Source organism: Watersipora subatra, chromosome 9 (genome assembly GCF_963576615.1).
Source record: "Watersipora subatra chromosome 9, tzWatSuba1.1, whole genome shotgun sequence".
Lineage (NCBI taxonomy): Eukaryota > Metazoa > Bryozoa > Gymnolaemata > Cheilostomatida > Watersiporidae > Watersipora > Watersipora subatra.
In genome coordinates this window covers 61,698,913-61,720,704 of record NC_088716.1, presented here as the reverse complement: position 1 = coordinate 61,720,704, position 21,792 = coordinate 61,698,913, and the positions used below count along the sequence as shown (strand labels likewise).

Sequence of the window (21,792 nt, the reverse complement as noted above, 5' to 3'; positions counted from 1 at the left end):
TTTCAGAATTCGAACAAATCGCCTTTCAAACAGCATTCTAAAACGAATTGGGGCTAAAACTGAAATTAAACTACTACTGTTGCAACGTGTGAAACGAAGAGCGAACAATTAATCTCTGAATGTCAAGGTCCACCTAAATGCCGATGAATAGAACTTTCAAATAGCAACGGTAACAATATATATTGCTCTTTCTAAAATAATTATCCATAATCAATGATAAGTGATCTCCTATTTCAGGTTTGCAAATAGTGAGCCTGGCAGCCTTGATATTGATAGCAAATGATAGTCAGACTATTATAACATTATATTGACAGAAGGTTGACCGGCTCAAGTACTATAACCATAGATATAGTAAACCATAGATATAGTAAACCATAGATATAGTAAACCATAGATATAGTAAACCATAGATATAGGAAACCATAGATATAGTAAACCATAGATATAGTAAACCATAGATATAGTAAACCATAGATACAGTAAACCATAGATACAGTAAACCATAAATACAGTAAACCATAGATACAGTAAACCATAGATATAGTAAACCATAGATACAGTAAACGATAGATATAGTAAACCATAGATATAGTAAACCATAGATATAGTAAACCATAGATATAGTAAACCATAGATATAGTAAACCATAGATATAGTAAACCATAGATACAGTAAACGATAGATATAGTAAACCATAGATATAGTAAACCATAGATATAGTAAACCATAGATATAGTAAACCATAGATATAGTAAACCATAGATATAGTAAACCATAGATATAGTAAATGGGTTTACTATATCTATGACGATAACAGTACAATAAAATAAAATGCTTTCAATTTCATCTTAATTATTCAGCTCATCCTATTTAAACCAAAATTTCAAATCCGCGCCAAAAACTTCTATAATGTAAAACATTTCCTAGCAATATATGCAGCAAATAAACTGAAATAGTAGCATAGTTGATGAAAATTGTCTTCTCTCACCACTGCTGATAATGTAATTTTATTTGAAGGTATGAAGTCTACTATTTTCTCATTGAAACGACTACATAATAAATAAAATGTAACAGAAATTCACGCTGTCTGGCCGAACATTTAAAATAAAAAGCAATATTTCACAGTCATGGTATGAAAGGTTTATTTTTTTTCCACATCTGCTGAAACACTGATAATTGGCAGCATTTCACTGTCTCAACTTGGTTTTAATACTGTCTGTCACCGATATAAAATACCTAAACTAGACGCGCTTATAGTGATATTTGCTGTGCTCAGATAATTTGTGGCGCTCCTGAAATCTCCAAATAACTTTACATTTGCATGATCAACACCAAAGTCTGTGTTATTTTTTTTAAACCTAAACCACCGAAAAAAATTGCCTGCGATTTTGTGATGAAAGTTTTCAATACCATGAGTAATGCTTGACTATTGCACTGCCATACACGTCATATTAAATTGAATAAATTTTAAAGCCATCACAGTTTGACTAAATACTGTTAGGGTTTTACTTCCCATTGACCAATCATGACCCCTGACACACAGAATCCAACACAACATAAAATATCGGCGAATATTAAAGCAACCCTTGCAAAAAATTTTGACATACACTATTCCAAATTTCTCGAAGCATCGCAAGTTGTTCAAAGAGAGCGAAAAAGCTGATGCAAAATTAAATATAAATATCTACAATACATAATATCAGTGAGTCTAACCAATATATAATGATATACCTACAATACATAAGAATAGTGAGTCTAACCAATATATAAATAATATACCTACAATACATAATATCAGTGAGTCTAACCAATATATAATGATATACCTACAATACATAAGAATAGTGAGTCTAACCAATATATAATAATATATCTACAATACATAAGATCAGTGAGTCTAACCAATATATAATAATATATCTACAATAAATAAGATCAGTGAGTCTAACCAATATATAATAATAAATCTACAATACATAAGATCAGTGAGTCTAACCAATATATAATAATATACCTACAATACATAATATCAGTAAGTCTAACCAATATAAAAATAATATATCTACAATACATAAGATCAGTGAGTCTAACCAATATAAAAATAATATACCTACAATACATAAGATCAGTGAGTCTAACCAATATAAAAATAATATATCTACAATACATAAAATCAGTGAGTCTAACCTACAGCTAGTCAAAGTTGGAGAAGTTACACTGCATATCTCAGAGACTACACTTACGTCTAACTGTCTCTATGGTAAAATAACAATAAAAACTTATTATTATTTTAGTTTTTAGATATGATTTAGTTTAAACAGTTTTATATAATGAATAGGTTTCGATGCTGTCTAATTGCTTTCTAGATTTATTGATGAGTTATCATAAGTTTGTTGATGAGTTATCATAAGTTTGTTGATGGGCTATCATAAGTTTATTGATGAGTTATCATAAGTTTATTGATGAGCTATGATAAGTTTATTGATGAGCTATCATAGGTTTATTGATGAGCTATCATAGGTTTATTGATGAGTAATCATAGGTTTATTGATGAGTTATCATAGGTTTATTGATGAGTTATCATAAGTTTATTGATGAGTTATTATAGGTTTGTTGATGAGTTATCATAGGTTTATTGATGAGTTATCATAGGTTTATTGATGAGTTATCATAAGTTTATTGATGAGCTATCATAGGTTTATTGATGAGTTACTATAGGTTTATCGATGAGTTATCACAGTTTATTGATGAGTTATCGTAGGTTTATTGATGAGTTATCATAAGTTTATTGATGAGTTATCATGTTTATTGATGAGCTATCATAGGTTTATTGATGAGTTATCATAGGTTTATTGACGAGTTATCGTAGGTTGATTGATAAATTATCATAGGTTTTCAGTGCTGTGAATCTATTAACCTAAATACCGTGTATTCTTCTAGCAATATTTGCTCCTCGATGAACGGTTTCATAAAACAAACTAACTGCATATGTTGCGGTTGGTCAGATGTGAGAAATTCTATTTGTACCAATTTAAATGTGTAAATATACATCAATCCCGTTCAGACACCTAAATGGGAACTTTGGTGTTAAAGTACCACCACCCTTAACTGATCGATTCTTAGCTTTAAGCTGGCAACTTTCTCACACTTGTATCTAAAATAATCAACATATACTAACTTTGTCTTCAGAGTCGTCTGCACTTGTCTCAGTCTTGGCTTCATCGGTCTGCTTTTGTGGTAGGATGTAGTCTTCCATTAGAGTGTCAAACAAAACTATCCGTTTGTTTTTGAAAAAGCCATAGAAATAAGCATTGCTGTGGTTAGACCTTGTTGAACCTGAAGACAAGAAGAAACAATAATATAATGCCAATGGTAAGCTTTCAACAGAAAGGGATCATTCTATGGGCTTGTAAACTCTATGGATACTGCAGCAAAATTACAATAGCTTGAGCTGACTGTGGACCAATGAGGTGGCTCACTTCCAGCGCTCCAAGCAACTGACTCATATCTTGTACGTACATTATTATTATTATTAGTACATGTTATTATTAAATAAGTTTTAAGTGTGCCTAAGGGACCAGAGACAACAATTATCACCGTAACGAACAGTTATGGCATGAAAAATAGTGCTCAATATTCACAAGCTAGAGGCGAGTCCAAGCAAATGTCTTCCCATTTATTAATGACCAGGAATATCATTATGAACAGGAATATCACATAAGCACCTCTCTATACCTCTCTAACTTATAGTTTATTGTCACAAAAAGCACTCTATCAACAGGACATGAGAGTTTAAAAATGAGGCAATCACTCATAGAGAAAGATACTCGTCTAAAAACTAATGTATAAAACTAACTTAAAGGTTGACTTGCAACAAAATTCACATTACAGTTACTTGGTATCAAAAGATTCACCATGTCTTACTCTGTTTATAACAACAGAGTAAGTTATAAAATGATTTTGTATGTTGTTAACAACAGAGTGAGCTATAAAATGATTTTGTATGTTGTTAACAACAAAGTGAGCTATAAAATGATTTTGTATGTTGTTAACAACAGAGTGAGTTATAAAATGATTTTGTATGTTGTTAACAACAGAGTGAGCTATAAAAGGATTTTGTATGTTGTTAACAACAGAGTGAGTTATAAAATGGTTTTGTATGTTGTTAACAACAGAGTAAGCTATAAAATTATTTTGTATGTTGTTAACAACAGAGTGAGCTATAAAATTATTTTGTATGTTGTTAACAACAGAGTGAGCTATAAAATGATTTTGTATGTTGTTAACAACAAAGTGAGCTATAAAATGATTTTGTATGTTGTTAACAACAAAGTGAGCTATAAAATGGTTTTGTATGTTGTTAACAACAGAGTGAGTTATAAAATGATTTTGTATGTTGTTAACAACAGAGTGAGCTATAAAATGATTTTGTATGTTGTTAACAACAGAGTGAGCTATAAAATGATTTTGTATGTTGTTAACAACAGAGTGAGCTATAAAATGATTTTGTATGTTGTTAACAACAGAGTGAGCTATAAAATGATTTTGTATGTTGTTAACAACAGAGTGAGCTATAAAATGATTTTGTATGTTGTTAACAACAGAGTGAGCTATAAAATGATTTTGTATGTTGTTAAACAACAGAGTGAGCTATAAAATGATTTTGTATGTTGTTAACAACAGAGTGAGCTATAAAATGATTTTGCATGTTGTTAACAACAAAGTGAGCTATAAAATGATTTTGTATGTTGTTAACAACAGAGTGAGCTATAAAATGATTTTGTATGTTGTTAACAACAGAGTGAGTTATAAAATGATTTTGTATGTTGTTAACAACAGAGTGAGCTATAAAATGATTTTGTATGTTGTTAACAACAGAGTGAGTTATAAAATGATTTTGTATGTTGTTAACAACAGAGTGAGCTATAAAATGATTTTGTATGTTGTTAACAACAAAGTGAGCTATAAAATGATTTTGTATGTTGTTAACAACAGAGTAAGCTATAAAATGATTTTGTATGTTGTTAACAACAAAGTGAGCTATAAAATGATTTTGTATGTTGTTAACAACAGAGTGAGCTATAAAATGATTTTGTATGTTGTTAACAACAGAGTGAGCTATAAAATGATTTTGTATGTTGTTAACAACAGAGTGAGTTATAAAATGATTTTGTATGTTGTTAACAACAGAGTGAGCTATAAAATTATTTTGTATGTTGTTAACAACAAAGTGAGTTATAAAATTATTTTGTATGTTGTTAACAACAGAGTGAGCTATAAAATTATTTTGTATGTTGTTAACAACAAAGTGAGTTATAAAATTATTTTGTATGTTGTTAACAACAGAGTGAGCTATAAAATGATTTTGTATGTTGTTAACAACAGAGTGAGTTATAAAATGATTTTGTATGTTGTTAACAACAGAGTGAGCTATAAAATGATTTTGTATGTTGTTAACAACAAAGTGAGCTATAAAATGATTTTGTATGTTGTTAACAACAGAGTGAGTTATAAAATGATTTTGTATGTTGTTAACAACAGAGTGAGCTATAAAAGGATTTTGTATGTTGTTAACAACTGAGTGAGTTATAAAATGGTTTTGTATGTTGTTAACAACAGAGTAAGCTATAAAATTATTTTGTATGTTGTTAACAACAGAGTGAGCTATAAAATTATTTTGTATGTTGTTAACAACAGAGTGAGCTATAAAATGATTTTGTATGTTGTTAACAACAAAGTGAGCTATAAAATGATTTTGTATGTTGTTAACAACAAAGTGAGCTATAAAATGATTTTGTATGTTGTTAACAACAAAGTGAGCTATAAAATGATTTTGTATGTTTTTAACAACAAAGTGAGCTATAAAATGATTTTGTATGTTGTTAACAACAAAGTGAGCTATAAAATGATTTTGTATGTTGTTAACAACAGAGTAAGCTATAAAATGATTTTGTATGTTGTTAACAACAGAGTGAGTTATAAAATGATTTTGTATGTTTTTAACAACAGAGTGAGCTATAAAATGATTTTGTATGTTGTTAACAACAAAGTGAGCTATAAAATGATTTTGTATGTTGTTAACAACAGAGTGAGCTATAAAATGATTTTGTATGTTGTTAACAACAGAGTGAGCTATAAATTGATTTTGTATGTTGTTAAACAACAGAGTGAGCTATAAAATGATTTTGTATGTTGTTAACAACAAAGTGAGCTATAAAATGATTTGGTATGTTGTTAAACAACAGAGTGAGCTATAAAATGGTTTTGTATGTTGTTAACAACAGAGTGAGTTATAAAATGATTTTGTATGTTGTTAACAACAGAGTGAGCTATAAAATGATTTTGTATGTTGTTAACAACAGAGTGAGCTATAAAATGATTTTGTATGTTGTTAACAACAGAATGAGCTACAAAATGATGTTGTATGTTGTTAACAACAGAGTGAGCTATAAAATGATTTTGTATGTTGTTAACAACAGAGTGAGCTATAAAATGATTTTGTATGTTGTTAACAACAGAGTGAGCTATAAAATGATTTTGTATGTTGTTAAACAACAGAGTGAGCTATAAAATGATTTTGTATGTTGTTAACAACAGAGTGAGCTATAAAATGATTTTGCATGTTGTTAACAACAAAGTGAGCTATAAAATGATTTTGTATGTTGTTAACAACAGAGTGAGCTATAAAATGATTTTGTATGTTGTTAACAACAGAGTGAGTTATAAAATGATTTTGTATGTTGTTAACAACAGAGTGAGCTATAAAATGATTTTGTATGTTGTTAACAACAGAGTGAGTTATAAAATGATTTTGTATGTTGTTAACAACAGAGTGAGCTATAAAATGATTTTGTATGTTGTTAACAACAAAGTGAGCTATAAAATGATTTTGTATGTTGTTAACAACAGAGTAAGCTATAAAATGATTTTGTATGTTGTTAACAACAAAGTGAGCTATAAAATGATTTTGTATGTTGTTAACAACAGAGTAAGCTATAAAATGATTTTGTATGTTGTTAACAACAAAGTGAGCTATAAAATGATTTTGTATGTTGTTAACAACAGAGTGAGCTATAAAATGATTTTGTATGTTGTTAACAACAGAGTGAGCTATAAAATGATTTTGTATGTTGTTAACAACAGAGTGAGTTATAAAATGATTTTGTATGTTGTTAACAACAGAGTGAGCTATAAAATTATTTTGTATGTTGTTAACAACAAAGTGAGTTATAAAATTATTTTATATGTTGTTAACAACAGAGTGAGCTATAAAATTATTTTGTATGTTGTTAACAACAAAGTGAGTTATAAAATTATTTTGTATGTTGTTAACAACAGAGTGAGCTATAAAAGGATTTTGTATGTTGTTAACAACAAAGTAAGTTATAAAATGATTTTGTATGTTGTTAACAACAGAGTGAGCTATAAAATGATTTTGTATGTTGTTAACAACAGAGTAAGCTATAAAATGATTTTGTATGTTGTTAACAACAAAGTAAGTTATAAAATGATTTTGTATGTTGTCAAACAACAGAGTGAGCTATAAAATGATTTTGTATGTTGTTAACAACAGAGTAAGCTATAAAATGATTTTGTATGTTGTTAACAACAGAGTGAGCTATAAAATGGTTTTGTATGTTGTTAACAACAGAGTGAGTTATAAAATGATTTTGTATGTTGTTAACAACAGAGTGAGCTATAAAATGATTTTGTATGTTGTTAACAACAAAGTGAGCTATAAAATGATTTTGCGTGTTTTTAACAACAGAGTGAGCTATAAAATGGTTTTGTATGTTGTTAACAACAGAGTGAGTTATAAAATGATTTTGTATGTTGTTAACAACAGAGTGAGCTATAAAATGGTTTTGTATGTTGTTAACAACAGAGTGAGCTATAAAATTATTTTGTATGTTGTTAACAACAAAGTGAGTTAAAAAATGATTTTGTATGTTGTTAACAACATACAAAATCATTTTATAGCTCACTTTGTTGTTAACAACATACAAAATCATTTTATAGCTTACTCTGTTGTTAACAACATACAAAATCATTTTATAGCTCACTTTGTTGTTAACAACATACAAAATCATTTTATTGCTTACTCTGTTGTTAACAACATACAAAACCATTTTATAGCTCACTCTGTTGTTTAACAACATACAAAATCATTTTATAGCTCACTCTGTTGTTAACAACATACAAAATCATTTTATAGCTCACTCTGTTGTTAACAACATACAAAATCATTTTATAACTCACTCTGTTGTTAAAAACATACAAAATCATTTTATAGCTCACTCTGTTGTTAACAACATACAAAATCATTTTATAACTCACTCTGTTGTTAACAACATACAAAATCATTTTATAACTCACTCTGTTGTTAACAACATACAAAATCATTTTATAACTCACTCTGTTGTTAACAACATACAAAATCATTTTATAGCTCACTTTGTTGTTAACAACATACAAAATCATTTTATAGCTCACTCTGTTGTTAACAACATACAAAATCATTTTATAACTCACTCTGTTGTTAACAACATACAAAATCATTTTATAGCTCACTCTGTTGTTAACAACATACAAAATCATTTTATAGCTCACTCTGTTGTTAACAACATACAAAATCATTTTATAGCTCACTTTGTTGTTAACAACATACAAAATCATTTTATAGTTTACTCTGTTGTTAACAACATACAAAATCATTTTATAGCTCACTTTGTTGTTAACAACATACAAAATCATTTTATAGCTTACTCTGTTGTTAACAACATACAAAATCATTTTATAGCTCACTTTGTTGTTAACAACATACAAAATCATTTTATAGCTCACTCTGTTGTTAACAACATACAAAATCATTTTATAACCCACTCTGTTGTTAACAACATACAAAATAATTTTATAACTCACTCTGTTGTTAACAACATACAAAATCATTTTATAACTCACTCTGTTGTTAACAACATACAAAATCATTTTATAGCTCACTCTGTTGTTAACAACATACAAAATCATTTTATAACTCACTCTGTTGTTAACAACATACAAAATAATTTTATAACTCACTCTGTTGTTAACAACATACAAAATAATTTTATAACTCACTCTGTTGGTATCAAAAGATTCACCATGTCTTACTCTGTTTATAACAACAGAGTAAGTTATAAAATGATTTTGTATGTTGTTAACAACAGAGTGAGCTATAAAATGATTTTGTATGTTGTTAACAACAAAGTAAGTTATAAAATGATTTTGTATGTTGTTAACAACAGAGTGAGCTATAAAATGATTTTGTATGTTGTTAACAACAGAGTAAGCTTTAAAATGATTTTGTATGTTGTTAACAACAAAGTAAGTTATAAAATGATTTTGTATGTTGTTAAACAACAGAGTGAGCTATAAAATGATTTTGTATGTTGTTAACAACAGAGTGAGCTATAAAATGATTTTGTATGTTGTTAACAACAAAGTGAGCTATAAAATGATTTTGTATGTTGTTAACAACAGAGTGAGCTATAAAATGGTTTTGTATGTTGTTAACAACAGAGTGAGTTATAAAATGATTTTGTATGTTGTTAACAACAGAGTGAGCTATAAAATGATTTTGTATGTTGTTAACAACAAAGTGAGCTATAAAATGATTTTGCGTGTTTTTAACAACAGAGTGAGCTATAAAATGGTTTTGTATGTTGTTAACAACAGAGTGAGTTATAAAATGATTTTGTATGTTGTTAACAACAGAGTGAGCTATAAAATGGTATTGTATGTTGTTAACAACAGAGTGAGTTATAAAATGATTTTGTATGTTGTTAACAACAGAGTGAGCTATAAAATGATTTTGTATGTTGTTAACAACAAAGTGAGCTATAAAATGATTTTGTATGTTGTTAACAACAGAGTGAGCTATAAAATGATTTTGTATGTTGTTAACAACAGAGTAAGCTATAAAATGATTTTGTATGTTGTTAACAACAAAGTGAGCTATAAAATGATTTTGTATGTTGTTAACAACAAAGTGAGCTATAAAATGATTTTGTATGTTGTTAACAACAAAGTGAGCTATAAAATGATTTCGCGTGTTTTTAACAACAGAGTGAGCTATAAAATGGTTTTGTATGTTGTTAACAACAGAGTGAGTTATAAAATGATTTTGTATGTTGTTAACAACAGAGTGAGCTATAAAATGATTTTGTATGTTGTTAACAACAGAGTAAGCTATAAAATGATTTTGTATGTTGTTAACAACAAAGTGAGCTATAAAATGATTTTGTATGTTGTTAACAACAGAGTGAGCTATAAAATGGTTTTGTATGTTGTTAACAACAGAGTGAGTTATAAAATGATTTTGTATGTTGTTAACAACAGAGTGAGCTATAAAATGATTTTGTATGTTGTTAACAACAAAGTGAGCTATAAAATGATTTTGTATGTTGTTAACAACAAAGTGAGCTATAAAATGATTTTGTATGTTGTTAACAACAGAGTGAGCTATAAAATGATTTTGTATGTTGTTAACAACAGAGTGAGCTATAAAATGATTTTGTATGTTGTTAAACAACAGAGTGAGCTATAAAATGGTTTTGTATGTTGTTAACAACAGAGTGAGTTATAAAATGATTTTGTATGTTGTTAACAACAGAGTGAGCTATAAAATGATTTTGTATGTTGTTAACAACAAAGTGAGCTATAAAATGATTTTGTATGTTGTTAACAACAGAGTGAGCTATAAAATGATTTTGTATGTTGTTAACAACAGAGTGAGCTATAAAATGATTTTGTATGTTGTTAACAACAGAGTGAGTTATAAAATGATTTTGTATGTTGTTAACAACAGAGTGAGCTATAAAATGATTTTGTATGTTGTTAAACAACAGAGTGAGCTATAAAATGATTTTGTATGTTGTTAAACAACAGAGTGAGCTATAAAATGATTTTGTATGTTGTTAACAACAGAGTAAGCTATAAAATGATTTTGTATGTTGTTAAACAACAGAGTGAGCTATAAAATGATTTTGTATGTTGTTAAACAACAGAGTGAGCTATAAAATGATTTTGTATGTTGTTAACAACAGAGTAAGCTATAAAATGATTTTGTATGTTGTTAACAACAAAGTGAGCTATAAAATGATTTTGTATGTTGTTAACAACAAAGTGAGCTATAAAATGATTTTGCGTGTTTTTAACAACAGAGTGAGCTATAAAATGGTTTTGTATGTTGTTAACAACAGAGTGAGTTATAAAATGATTTTGTATGTTGTTAACAACAGAGTGAGCTATAAAATGATTTTGTATGTTGTTAACAACAGAGTAAGCTATAAAATGATTTTGTATGTTGTTAACAACAAAGTGAGCTATAAAATGATTTTGTATGTTGTTAACAACAGAGTGAGCTATAAAATGATTTTGTATGTTGTTAACAACAAAGTGAGCTATAAAATGATTTTGTATGTTGTTAAACAACAGAGTGAGCTATAAAATGATTTTGTATGTTGTTAAACAACAGAGTGAGCTATAAAATGATTTTGTATGTTGTTAACGACAGAGTAAGCTATAAAATGATTTTGTATGTTGTTAACAACAAAGTGAGCTATAAAATGATTTTGTATGTTGTTAACAACAGAGTAAGCTATAAAATGATTTTGTATGTTGTTAACAACAAAGTGAGCTATAAAATGATTTTGTATGTTGTTAACAACAGAGTGAGCTATAAAATGATTTTGTATGTTGTTAACAACAAAGTGAGCTATAAAATGATTTTGTATGTTGTTAACAACAGAGTGAGCTATAAAATGATTTTGTATGTTGTTAACAACAGAGTGAGCTATAAAATGATTTTGTATGTTGTTAACAACAGAGTGAGCTATAAAATGATTTTGTATGTTGTTAACAACAGAGTGAGCTATAAAATGATTTTGTATGTTTTTAACAACAGAGTGAGTTATAAAATGATTTTGTATGTTGTTAACAACAGAGTGAGCTATAAAATGATTTTGTATGTTGTTAACAACAAAGTGAGCTATAAAATGATTTTGCGTGTTTTTAACAACAGAGTGAGCTATAAAATGATTTTAAACCTCATTAATCCCCAAATTGGCTGTTTCTGCAATTTGTTTGGCCATGTCAGGTAATAAAAATTCTGTAAATACTATAAAACCTCTATTTTTCAACCCTTCCCCTATGGTGGTGGTCAAATAGTGGTAGCATTCAAATAGAGGCTGGCGTTGTATTTCCAAATAGCTCATCAAAATTTTGGTAAAACCAAGATAAAGTAAACCCTTTTACGCGTGAAGCGAATATTGCTTATACAGTCAAACATGGATAACTCGTCCACGGATAGCTCGAACACATGGTTAATTCGAACATTTCCTTTGGTCCGTTCCCACGTAATGATAAATTGCTATAGATAACTCGAACTCAACACTGTTAATTCGAACTGTTTTTTTGCCCAACGGCTACCGAAACGGTTGTTATCGCTTTAGAAAATCACTTTATTCAAAGCCATAGAGGTAAACTTCATCTTTTCGTAATTCATAAGCGTCGTTATTACCACCATCGGCAAAATATTTTTGTCAACGACTTTTCTAAAAGTTTGGTGAAATTTGATTTATACTGCGATATGAAGAATAGCACGGGCTAGCCGGGTCACGCGCGCAAGGATTTTCGCCACGCACATATAAAACAAAAATCGCATGTTGTTTTGTATGTGCGTGGCGAAAATCCTTGAGTGCGTGACCCGGCTAGCCCGTGATGAATAGTTTTCCGACGTTGATTCCGTGTTGAATCAACGTCGGAATGTTGAATGTTTAAAACGTCTTAAAAAATGTTGTAATTAAACGTATACGTTGTCTGAGCTACAAAAAACTATTCATCGTTTGACCTAAACACAGAATACGTGTGTACATTCAATAAGTATCTATTAAAAAAGCGTGAGTGATATAGAATGTACCGTAAAACCTCGTAAAACTTCTAATTGAACTGCCTCGGAGTGTTGCTCTTAACGAATCCCAGGTAAAGTAAGGTAATCTGCATAAACTTCAAGAAAAAACGGCAAAATTGATCGTGGGTAAAACCCCAAAAGAAAAAAATGTCTTTTCTTTTGAGCATTTCAACAACGATCAAGTTTTGCCAATGTCAATCTGAAAAACGTCCTGGCAATAACATCACCTCAAACAACAAACCAATCTCAAGTGATAGAAAAATCTCTATACTTTTTCATGAAAACGTTTTAAACTTTACATTAGAAGCATTTAATTTGAAACAAGCCATTTGTGCTTTTGATTTATATTATAGTTTGTATATGTACATGTATCTACTAATAAATAAGTAAATATATGGACTTGTGACAGTGCTCTGATAACTTGAACGCTCTGATAATTCGAACACTTTTGCTCGGTCCCTTGAAGTTCGAGTTATCCATGTTTGACTGTATTTTGCACTCTCCTTCGGGTGGAGCGACATTAATCTTTTTAGGTACAAGAAATCTGCTAACTTACCTCCAACTCATCGCAGATCTCTCCATAAATATGCATTGGGAAGCCAAAAAATATCACTACCAGTTGATATCTATTGCTTGCAATTAACCTGCGATGATATTATAGTCTGTGCCTTGCTTTGCAATTTGTTGAAGCTTTCAATTTTTTATTTCATTCTAAATTTGAAGGCGTATTTTATTTTAAAACTACATGTATATTTAAAAGAATTACATAAATCTCATTGTACTCATTGATATGTTTGCTACAGTTTGCAGCCAAAACTGGCTTTTTATGTGCAATAAAAAAGGAGTTATAAGCACCGATCCATTGTTAGCTGTGTTAAGATAACCGCAAGGATGCTAATAAATAATAGGCTATAGATCTGCAAATTTATAAGTTACATAATAATCTATCAAATACTACAAATGTATATCCAAAATCTGTGACAAACAAAAACTAAAATTAACATTTTTGAAACAAAAAAATTTGCATCATTTGTTCTGCCAGTTGGGTTTTGATTATTGCTTTAGTTTGGAACAATTTCATCTTTCTCTGTCTGTCCAACACCTTCCACAATATCTTCTGACCTCAACTCTTCTTTTGCACTGCTTAACTAGTCGATATTATATACTTTGTACGCACAGCACTGTTGCGGTTTATGAAATATTGACTGTATTTTGTGTTTTCCATAAATGACTTTTATATTTTATTAGAATAAAACACACAGGCTATTTGTACATTTTTTATTTGACACAAATATTTGAGGAAACTACCCCCCCCCAATTGTTTAGCAGAGCTAAACCTACGCGTTGTATGCTACAATTAATGATACACTTTAGCCGTATGGGAGCCTAAAACTAGTCATTCATATACCATGATAAATGTAAACCGTCTTTCACATACATTGAAGTATCAAGACTGCGTTAAACAAGGAACTACTATTAGCGTGATACAATTATTAATTATTTCTATGGTGTTGCTTTCTAAGTTTTACCAAAAAAACCGAAAAGCTTTTGAGTTCTATTCGAACAGAAACAGCGAAAGTCATTAATAGTACAATTTTGTAGACACTTTTCTTCTGACCACTTCCTATTATGGGCTTGTAAAGATCAAAGAACGTCAAAGTGGCGGTCAAATGGAGGTGGTGTTCAATTAAAGGGTGGCGCTCTATTTTTCAACCCTTCTTCTATAGTAGTGGACAAATAAGGCCACGTTCAAATAAGGGTGACATTCAATTAGAGGTTTTACGGTATATAACACACACTTTATATAAATAAAACTTCAATGTCATAAACTCACCATCAACTACATAGAGTTTGGTGAGTGGAAAGTTGATACTGGCTGCGAGTTTTTCAATCTCAGATTTGAGTGGTCCATCAGCGAGAGGTGTGAAGGTGTCAAACAGAGGAGCAATGTAGTCTGGGTAAACGGTCACCATTACCTGTTATCAAAAACAAAAGTGGAGTTGACAACTCCACTGGAAGGAAGGAAGCTCCAGTTGTAGTTGCACTGGTATTACTAACCAAGACAAGTTTTTTGCCTGGGGCTATGGCTTAACTTTGTTTTAAAGTCGTGAATACGCACGAACCTAAGAATATGCATGAATCTATGAGTCAAATAGTTGACATGAATCTATCGAAGTCTAATGAAAACCCATATGAATTACCATCATAGAATATGCTCCAAACAAGTATTGTGTCTTGCTAAAACATGTGTAAATGTGAAATTATTTTGTCTAGTTTTTATTTTAAACTCACGTAAATATAATATAATAACTTTGTTAAAAACCTTTCAAGCCTATTCTGACAATATGAACTGATAAGGCTGATAGAAGGCTAATAAAAGACCATAACAATATACATACGAGGAAGATTCTTATCGTTAACAACAGACTATTAATCTCAAGTCATGCCTTGATCCGGTATTACAAACATACAAAAACTTCAAATAATCAATTTTCAATAATTAGTTCAAAAGATTCGTGGCAGCTTTAACATAACACCGATCCTACATACATTGTATGCCTGTGGTCTGTTCACCATTTAGAAGCTGTGAAGCCTGCTGTACTCCTATCAGTAATAATGACAAATATCTAATTTCCCAGCTATGCTGCCAAATGCAAAACACCACAACTCTAAGGGTATATATAGACTACTTGCCAGAGATACTACGATGACAAAGACCCAGCAGTAGATGAAGAAGTAGTCCCCTCCTGCTTTAATGATATATATGAGAGCAGCGGTGATGGCCATACTGATGGCTTGAAAAAGGAAGAACTTCTTTATTTGGTCTTTAATGAAGAAGCCTAGAGTCTACAGAGTGAATCAGAGGGCTGATTAACACGAGCTACGCAAGAGTTTGCAGAGAAAATACAAGGCTATATTATATATCGAGTACAAGTCTATCCACATCAAGCGCTTCACGAAGTAAAAAAGCTTATATAAGGCTCATAAGACAAGATGAACATGCAAAAAGTGAAAGAAGGCATATAAATGGATATAGTCGTGCAACAAATACACAAAAAAAGCAAATGGCCACATGAACTAAATATCTGATAATGACTAGTCAATCATTCATTGATCTCTGATCTGCACTTCTATATTGTCTATCATATACTGAAAAGCAGAAAAGCATTCTACTAACATAGAGGGGTTGATTTAAATTATCTTAACAAAATCAGTAAACTACTCAACAGTTGTCAGAGAAAATTGTGAGAGGCCAAGAAATGAACAGCTAATAGAAACCATGTAGTTGCCTGTATAGTTATACAGTAATCTGACACTTGGGCCCCATATTCAACTTCTCAGTATGGTCAGTATAAGGCTTCGTACAACCTGCTCAATGTTCATTGAGAAATGGTTTAACTAACACAGTTGTCCTCTCTTTCAGTTTGTAATGCGATTGTTCAAGATGTCACAACTCCAATGAAAATATGCTATAAACAGTAATTTTGCTAGACAGAAGCAATGACAGAAATAGCAGAGCATTAACACACATCAACATCTTAGACTTGATACATAATATATAGATTTTCATTGTTTGGACTGATCTTCATACTCTAATAAACCATCTGTGGGTTGTCAATTTTTAAAGGTTGACTTTAGCAAACTTAAAGGTTGACGTGCAACAAAATTTACATTACAGTTATTTGGTATCAAAAGATTCACCTTGTCTTACTCTGCTGTGTTGTAGGTGTAAAATATGTAGAAATGTAATTACAAGCTCTTAAAAGCTCACAAAACTAACAATTAATCGCCGCCATCAGAGAAACGCCGTGGGTTGGAATCAGTTTATTACTCTGACATACTCAAGCATATTGGTTATTGTTTTGTCACGTGATGTTATCACGTGAATTGAAAGGCCAATAAAAGGCTCAATATAAAACTTCTCGTAGCACTAGTTTATGACAAACACTTCGGGGTTTTACCGAAAAACCCGCATCAAATATACATGTAGATGCTTGCTACTTTACAGTTTTGTTTCGGCTTGCTCTAATCATCTAGTCGTAATCTGATCATGTGACCCATACTTCCTGCCAAACAGCGCGAATAATTTCTGCAGTATTTTTCGACTATCACAGGTGACCAACAGGTTCGTCATGTTTATTAGAGGATGATATGCACCCATTCGAGCTAAGGTTAAAAAATTAAACAAATTTTTACGGTGGGTTTTGAGATATCAGTGCTCAAAGTGACAGCATTACAATGACGATAAAATAGACGCGTAAGAACAATAGACATGGTTTTATTGAATGCGAGAAGTATATTTGATAAAACATCTTTCGACAAATGAGGTTGCATGAAAGTGTAAACAGAAGCCATCTTGTTCAGCTACGTCCTATTTGACCCATTTTGGAAAGGGATTTTAAACTACGGCGTTTTCGTGATGGCTGCGATTAACCATTCGTTTTTAGCTTTAAAGTGCTTGTAATCACATTCCCACATATTTTGCACCTACAACACAGCAGAATAAGACATGGTGCATCTTTTAATACCAAATAACTGCAATATGAATTTTGTTGCAAGTCAACCTTTAAAACTGTACAACATCTCACAATTTTCTGTCTGAGCTATTTAATTGCATGTGCTACCACTAAGGCTTAGTAAATGGATATTCAGATTTTCCAAGTATTAGCAAGCAAGCACTCTGATCAGGAAGGTGGGTCTAGTTTGAAGTTGCTGTGCTATTTCTAACTGTGCGTAGCATTCCTAACCTTAGCAAGCACGTATAATTGCTATCGCAAATGTGGATGCCCTACACATATTTAAAATGGCCAGTGGTGATATGAAGTGTAGTAACGTGCTACATATGAATACCAAATTAGCCTGCTGCTTTGAAATCTCGTAACTATTATTATAGCTCTGTTAGGCACCAGTTTTTATTACAATTTACAATTGTTATTTCAATTATTAAGAAAATACAAAATGATTTGATTGGTTGCTTCATTCAGTAAACTGAAGTAAAAATGAATCCATGCTGTGAACATAGAAGCAGCAGGATGATGTGTTCAGCCCAAACCACCAGATAGAACATTTATAGATTGTAAACAATTGGTCAGCAGAGTTGTCCACTCTTTGTTCCACTTTTTGTCTTACCGTAACCAGCGTATGTTGAAAATTAAGTGCGCTTTAGCGACTTTTAAACTGCTGAACGTTACCATCCGAAGACACTTTTACTCCTCTACCCTCGGACACAACTCTCTACTCCTCTACCCTCGGACACAACTCTCTACTCCTCTACCCTCGGACACAACTCTCTACTCCTCTACCCTCGGACACAACTCTCTACCCTCGGACACAACTCTCTACTCCTCTACCCTCGGACACAACTCTCTACTCCTCTACCCTCGGACACAACTCTCTACTCCTCTACCCTCGGACACAACTCTCTACTCCTCTACCCTCGGACACAAATCTCTACTCCTCTACCCTCGGACACAACTCTCTACTCCTCTACCCTCGGACACAACTCTCTACTCCTCTACCCTCGGACACAACTATTTAATTTTCTTAAATATAACACTAGTAAATTTGAATTCGCAGACTTTTCCATGGTAACAATAAGGTTGGATATTACAAGGATACTATTTACACCTTGCGGTGTATAAACAGCCATTTTTAATGTGCTTTCTAACTCTTTTAACATTAATCTTGCCCTTGTTAGCTCATAAGTAAAACTGATGGTGTAGGTGAGGCGTAAATTCCCTATAAAAACTTTCTGTGATTGTGTTAGTTTCTGTGTATTTATGGAGACAGAAGTCATTAAATATTGTGCTTCGCATAGTAACACTATGTTAGAGTCCTCAAGACAATCCTATCACCAATTACCAAAAAGTGCCATAATCCAATTATTCAAATTCGTAAATGGATTAAATCAATTTAACTCATTAAACTAGGGGTGTCACGTCACACATATGTATGACGTGACACGTCACACATATGTATGATGTGACAAGATTAAATATTCCTTTATTGAGAGTTATGAGGTCAACAAAAAAACTCCCCAGGATATAGATTAGTGTTATCATCTAATAGGAAGGATATAGATTAGTGTTATTATCTAATAGGAAGGATATAGATTAGTGTTATCATCTAATAGGAAGGATATAGATTAGTGTTATCATCTAATAGGAAGGATATAGATTAGTGTTATCATCTAATAGGAAGGATATAGATTAGTGTTATCATCTAACAGGAAGGATATGTAAAAGTTTACATTTGAAGTTAAATTTGTTCACCTTGCATCAACGTTTACATATTCTTCATATATGATCTAACAAATATATTTATTTTATATAGATAATTTAACCAGAGACACGGGTTTTGCATGAAGTTATGCTTTTGTGTCTTGATTTTACCAAATCTCAATATTACGTAAACAATGATTTAATGAATATATTGAGGAGGACTTTGTTAAATAACTGCTATAGAATCACAAAATTCTGGCAAGGAAATCAACTTTGCATCACTGCTAGACGAACAGGCTCACATTTTGAAAACTGTTGATGGAAATGTTGTCAGATTTTAAACATGCATGCTTGAATATGTGTATGATAAGCATACAAACAATTTTAGCTCAGCTAATATGTTTGCAAAATTACCTCTCAGACCCATATTTTATGAACATACCCATTTACCATTATGACAAACGCATTATGTAATACTATACAAAAATATATAAAAACTCAAATAGATGTAAAAAACTACTCAACCTTTACATTAAAAACAAGTAAACTGGGTGTAGTCTTGACGGTACAGAAGACAGACGGTGTGTAGGTAGGTAAAAGTGGTGACTGAAATACGTAATTAGTCTAGTTTGTACTTATCATCAGAGTCTGACACTTCAGAATGACTGATTATATATTGATATACTATAAAACCTATAATTGAATGCTGCCTCTATTTGACTGCTGCCTCTATTTGACCGCCACCTCTATTTGACCGTCACCTCTATTTGACCGCCACCTCTATTTGACCGCCACTTCAACAATCTTTGATCTTTACGAACCCATAATATCAAGTGATCAGTAGAATAGTGTCCACAAGATCGCATTAATAATGAATCGTTTACATCAATAACAATTAATTCTCTCGTTATCCAACTCCAAAGCTTTTCGTTTTCTTTCATTAAAACTTTGAAAGTAACACCATAGAAATAAATAATAACTGTCTCAGGCTAATAGTAGTTCCTTGTTTAACACGGTCTTGAGACTTCTAAGTACATGTATATAAAAACTGTTTACGTTTACGATGGTAGATGAACGACTAATTTTAGGCTATTGCGTTTAGCGAGCACAACTTTCACGCTTTGTATTTGTGCTAAATGCAACGCATAAAAGTTTTGCTCAGCCAAAAAAGTTTTTGGACGCTCATATCAATTAGTTCAGCAGTGCAGAAGAAGAGTTGAAGTCAGAAGATGAATCAAAAGTTGGAAATAAAAATTGAACACTCCAAAAAATTGCAAAGCAGTACGCAGGCTATAATATCATCGCAGGTTAATTGCAAGCAATAGATAGGTTAATAGCAAGTTGGAATTATGTTAGCCGATTTATTGCATCCAATGGGTTTACTATCACTCCACTGAAAAGAGAAGGCAATATATAGGCGACATTTGCTTCGCTTGTAAAAGGGCTAAATTTATCTCCCCAAAATTCTGACGATCCAATGGAAAAATACAATGCCAGCCTCTATTTGAGCGTTACCTCCAATTGACCGCCCCTTTATTATATAGATGAAGACCGCCACATATAATAATATAAGAAGCGTTGAAAAATAGAGCGCCATGGCGTCTAATTAGAGGTTTTACGGTCATCAAATATCTCCAGCCTACTTTATTTGCCACTTGTTACGTTCCATATCTGTTTGTCTATTCTCCTAGACAGCGTCTTTTAAATCTCAATCTCGGCATTCCCCGATGGTGCTTTCTTTCAGCAATAATTTTAAAGGTTCTCACGGCTGACAATAATGGTCAATCATTTCAACATAACCAAATGAGCTCAAATTCATTTGAATAAAAAATATATAAAAATTGACCCCAAGCTTGGTCACTGTGGTACACATAGGCGATTGAAGACTTCTAGAAAAAGCCGCATCGTCATAATCTCGTTTTAGATAAATGTTGGTTTCTTATACAAGGTATCTGCTAACCTTTCCTGAGGAAAGGGTCTACCACAGCCTTTTTCCTTTCTACTCACTACATATATGATGTATACATCAATTCCATAACTAATTCCATGTACTGTATGCTTTAGTATATACTATTCATTGCCGACCCATTGAATAGGATAAGATATTGCATTTGGCAATAGATTATGCTACTTCTCTACCAGTTTTCTTTCATTTTAGTCCAAATATACTTCTCTTTCTACTGTCGGAGTGTTAACAAATTGGTGACAAACTTAATTTTTCCAGACAATGTCCAAGTCAGTAAGGGGTACTCTCTCGTTGACCTTATAAATACTGCTTGAAAATGATTAAGAGTGTTAAAATGTTTTGCGTTACTAATGGGACGTAGCAGAAGGCGGAGTTATCAGTGAAAGGGATAGACGAAGACAGACATTCCCTCATCCGTTGCAGTGAGTGAACAAGAGTCAGGAGTGCTGACCCCTGTTCTTTGGATAGGATGGTCTTCCACAGATCTTTGACATACAAATATGCAAAGATGTCCAGTTTCACCCTCAAAGCACCTGATAGCTAAGTGGTCAGATTATTCGCTAGCGTATTAAACCCGTAACAGAAGTTGGAAAGTCCATAAAATTAGGCTACATATACTTCAACTTGTATACTTTGTTTCTATATTTGATAGGTTT

The 21,792-nt window shown here is 31.5% G+C and overlaps 1 protein-coding gene across 1 annotated transcript in view; it reads right to left on the bottom strand.

Moving 5' to 3' along the window:
- The window catches only part of LOC137404182 (CAAX prenyl protease 1 homolog), a 56,389-nt gene that overhangs the window by 22,593 nt on the left and 12,004 nt on the right, over positions 1-21,792 (bottom strand). The window contains exons 5-7 of the mRNA XM_068090343.1: positions 15,644-15,796; positions 14,784-14,925; positions 3,179-3,336 (exon numbers count right to left, since the gene is read on the bottom strand). Of these exons, the coding sequence (XP_067946444.1) occupies positions 3,179-3,336; positions 14,784-14,925; positions 15,644-15,796 (453 nt within the window). The remainder of the gene's footprint in view (positions 1-3,178; positions 3,337-14,783; positions 14,926-15,643; positions 15,797-21,792) is intronic.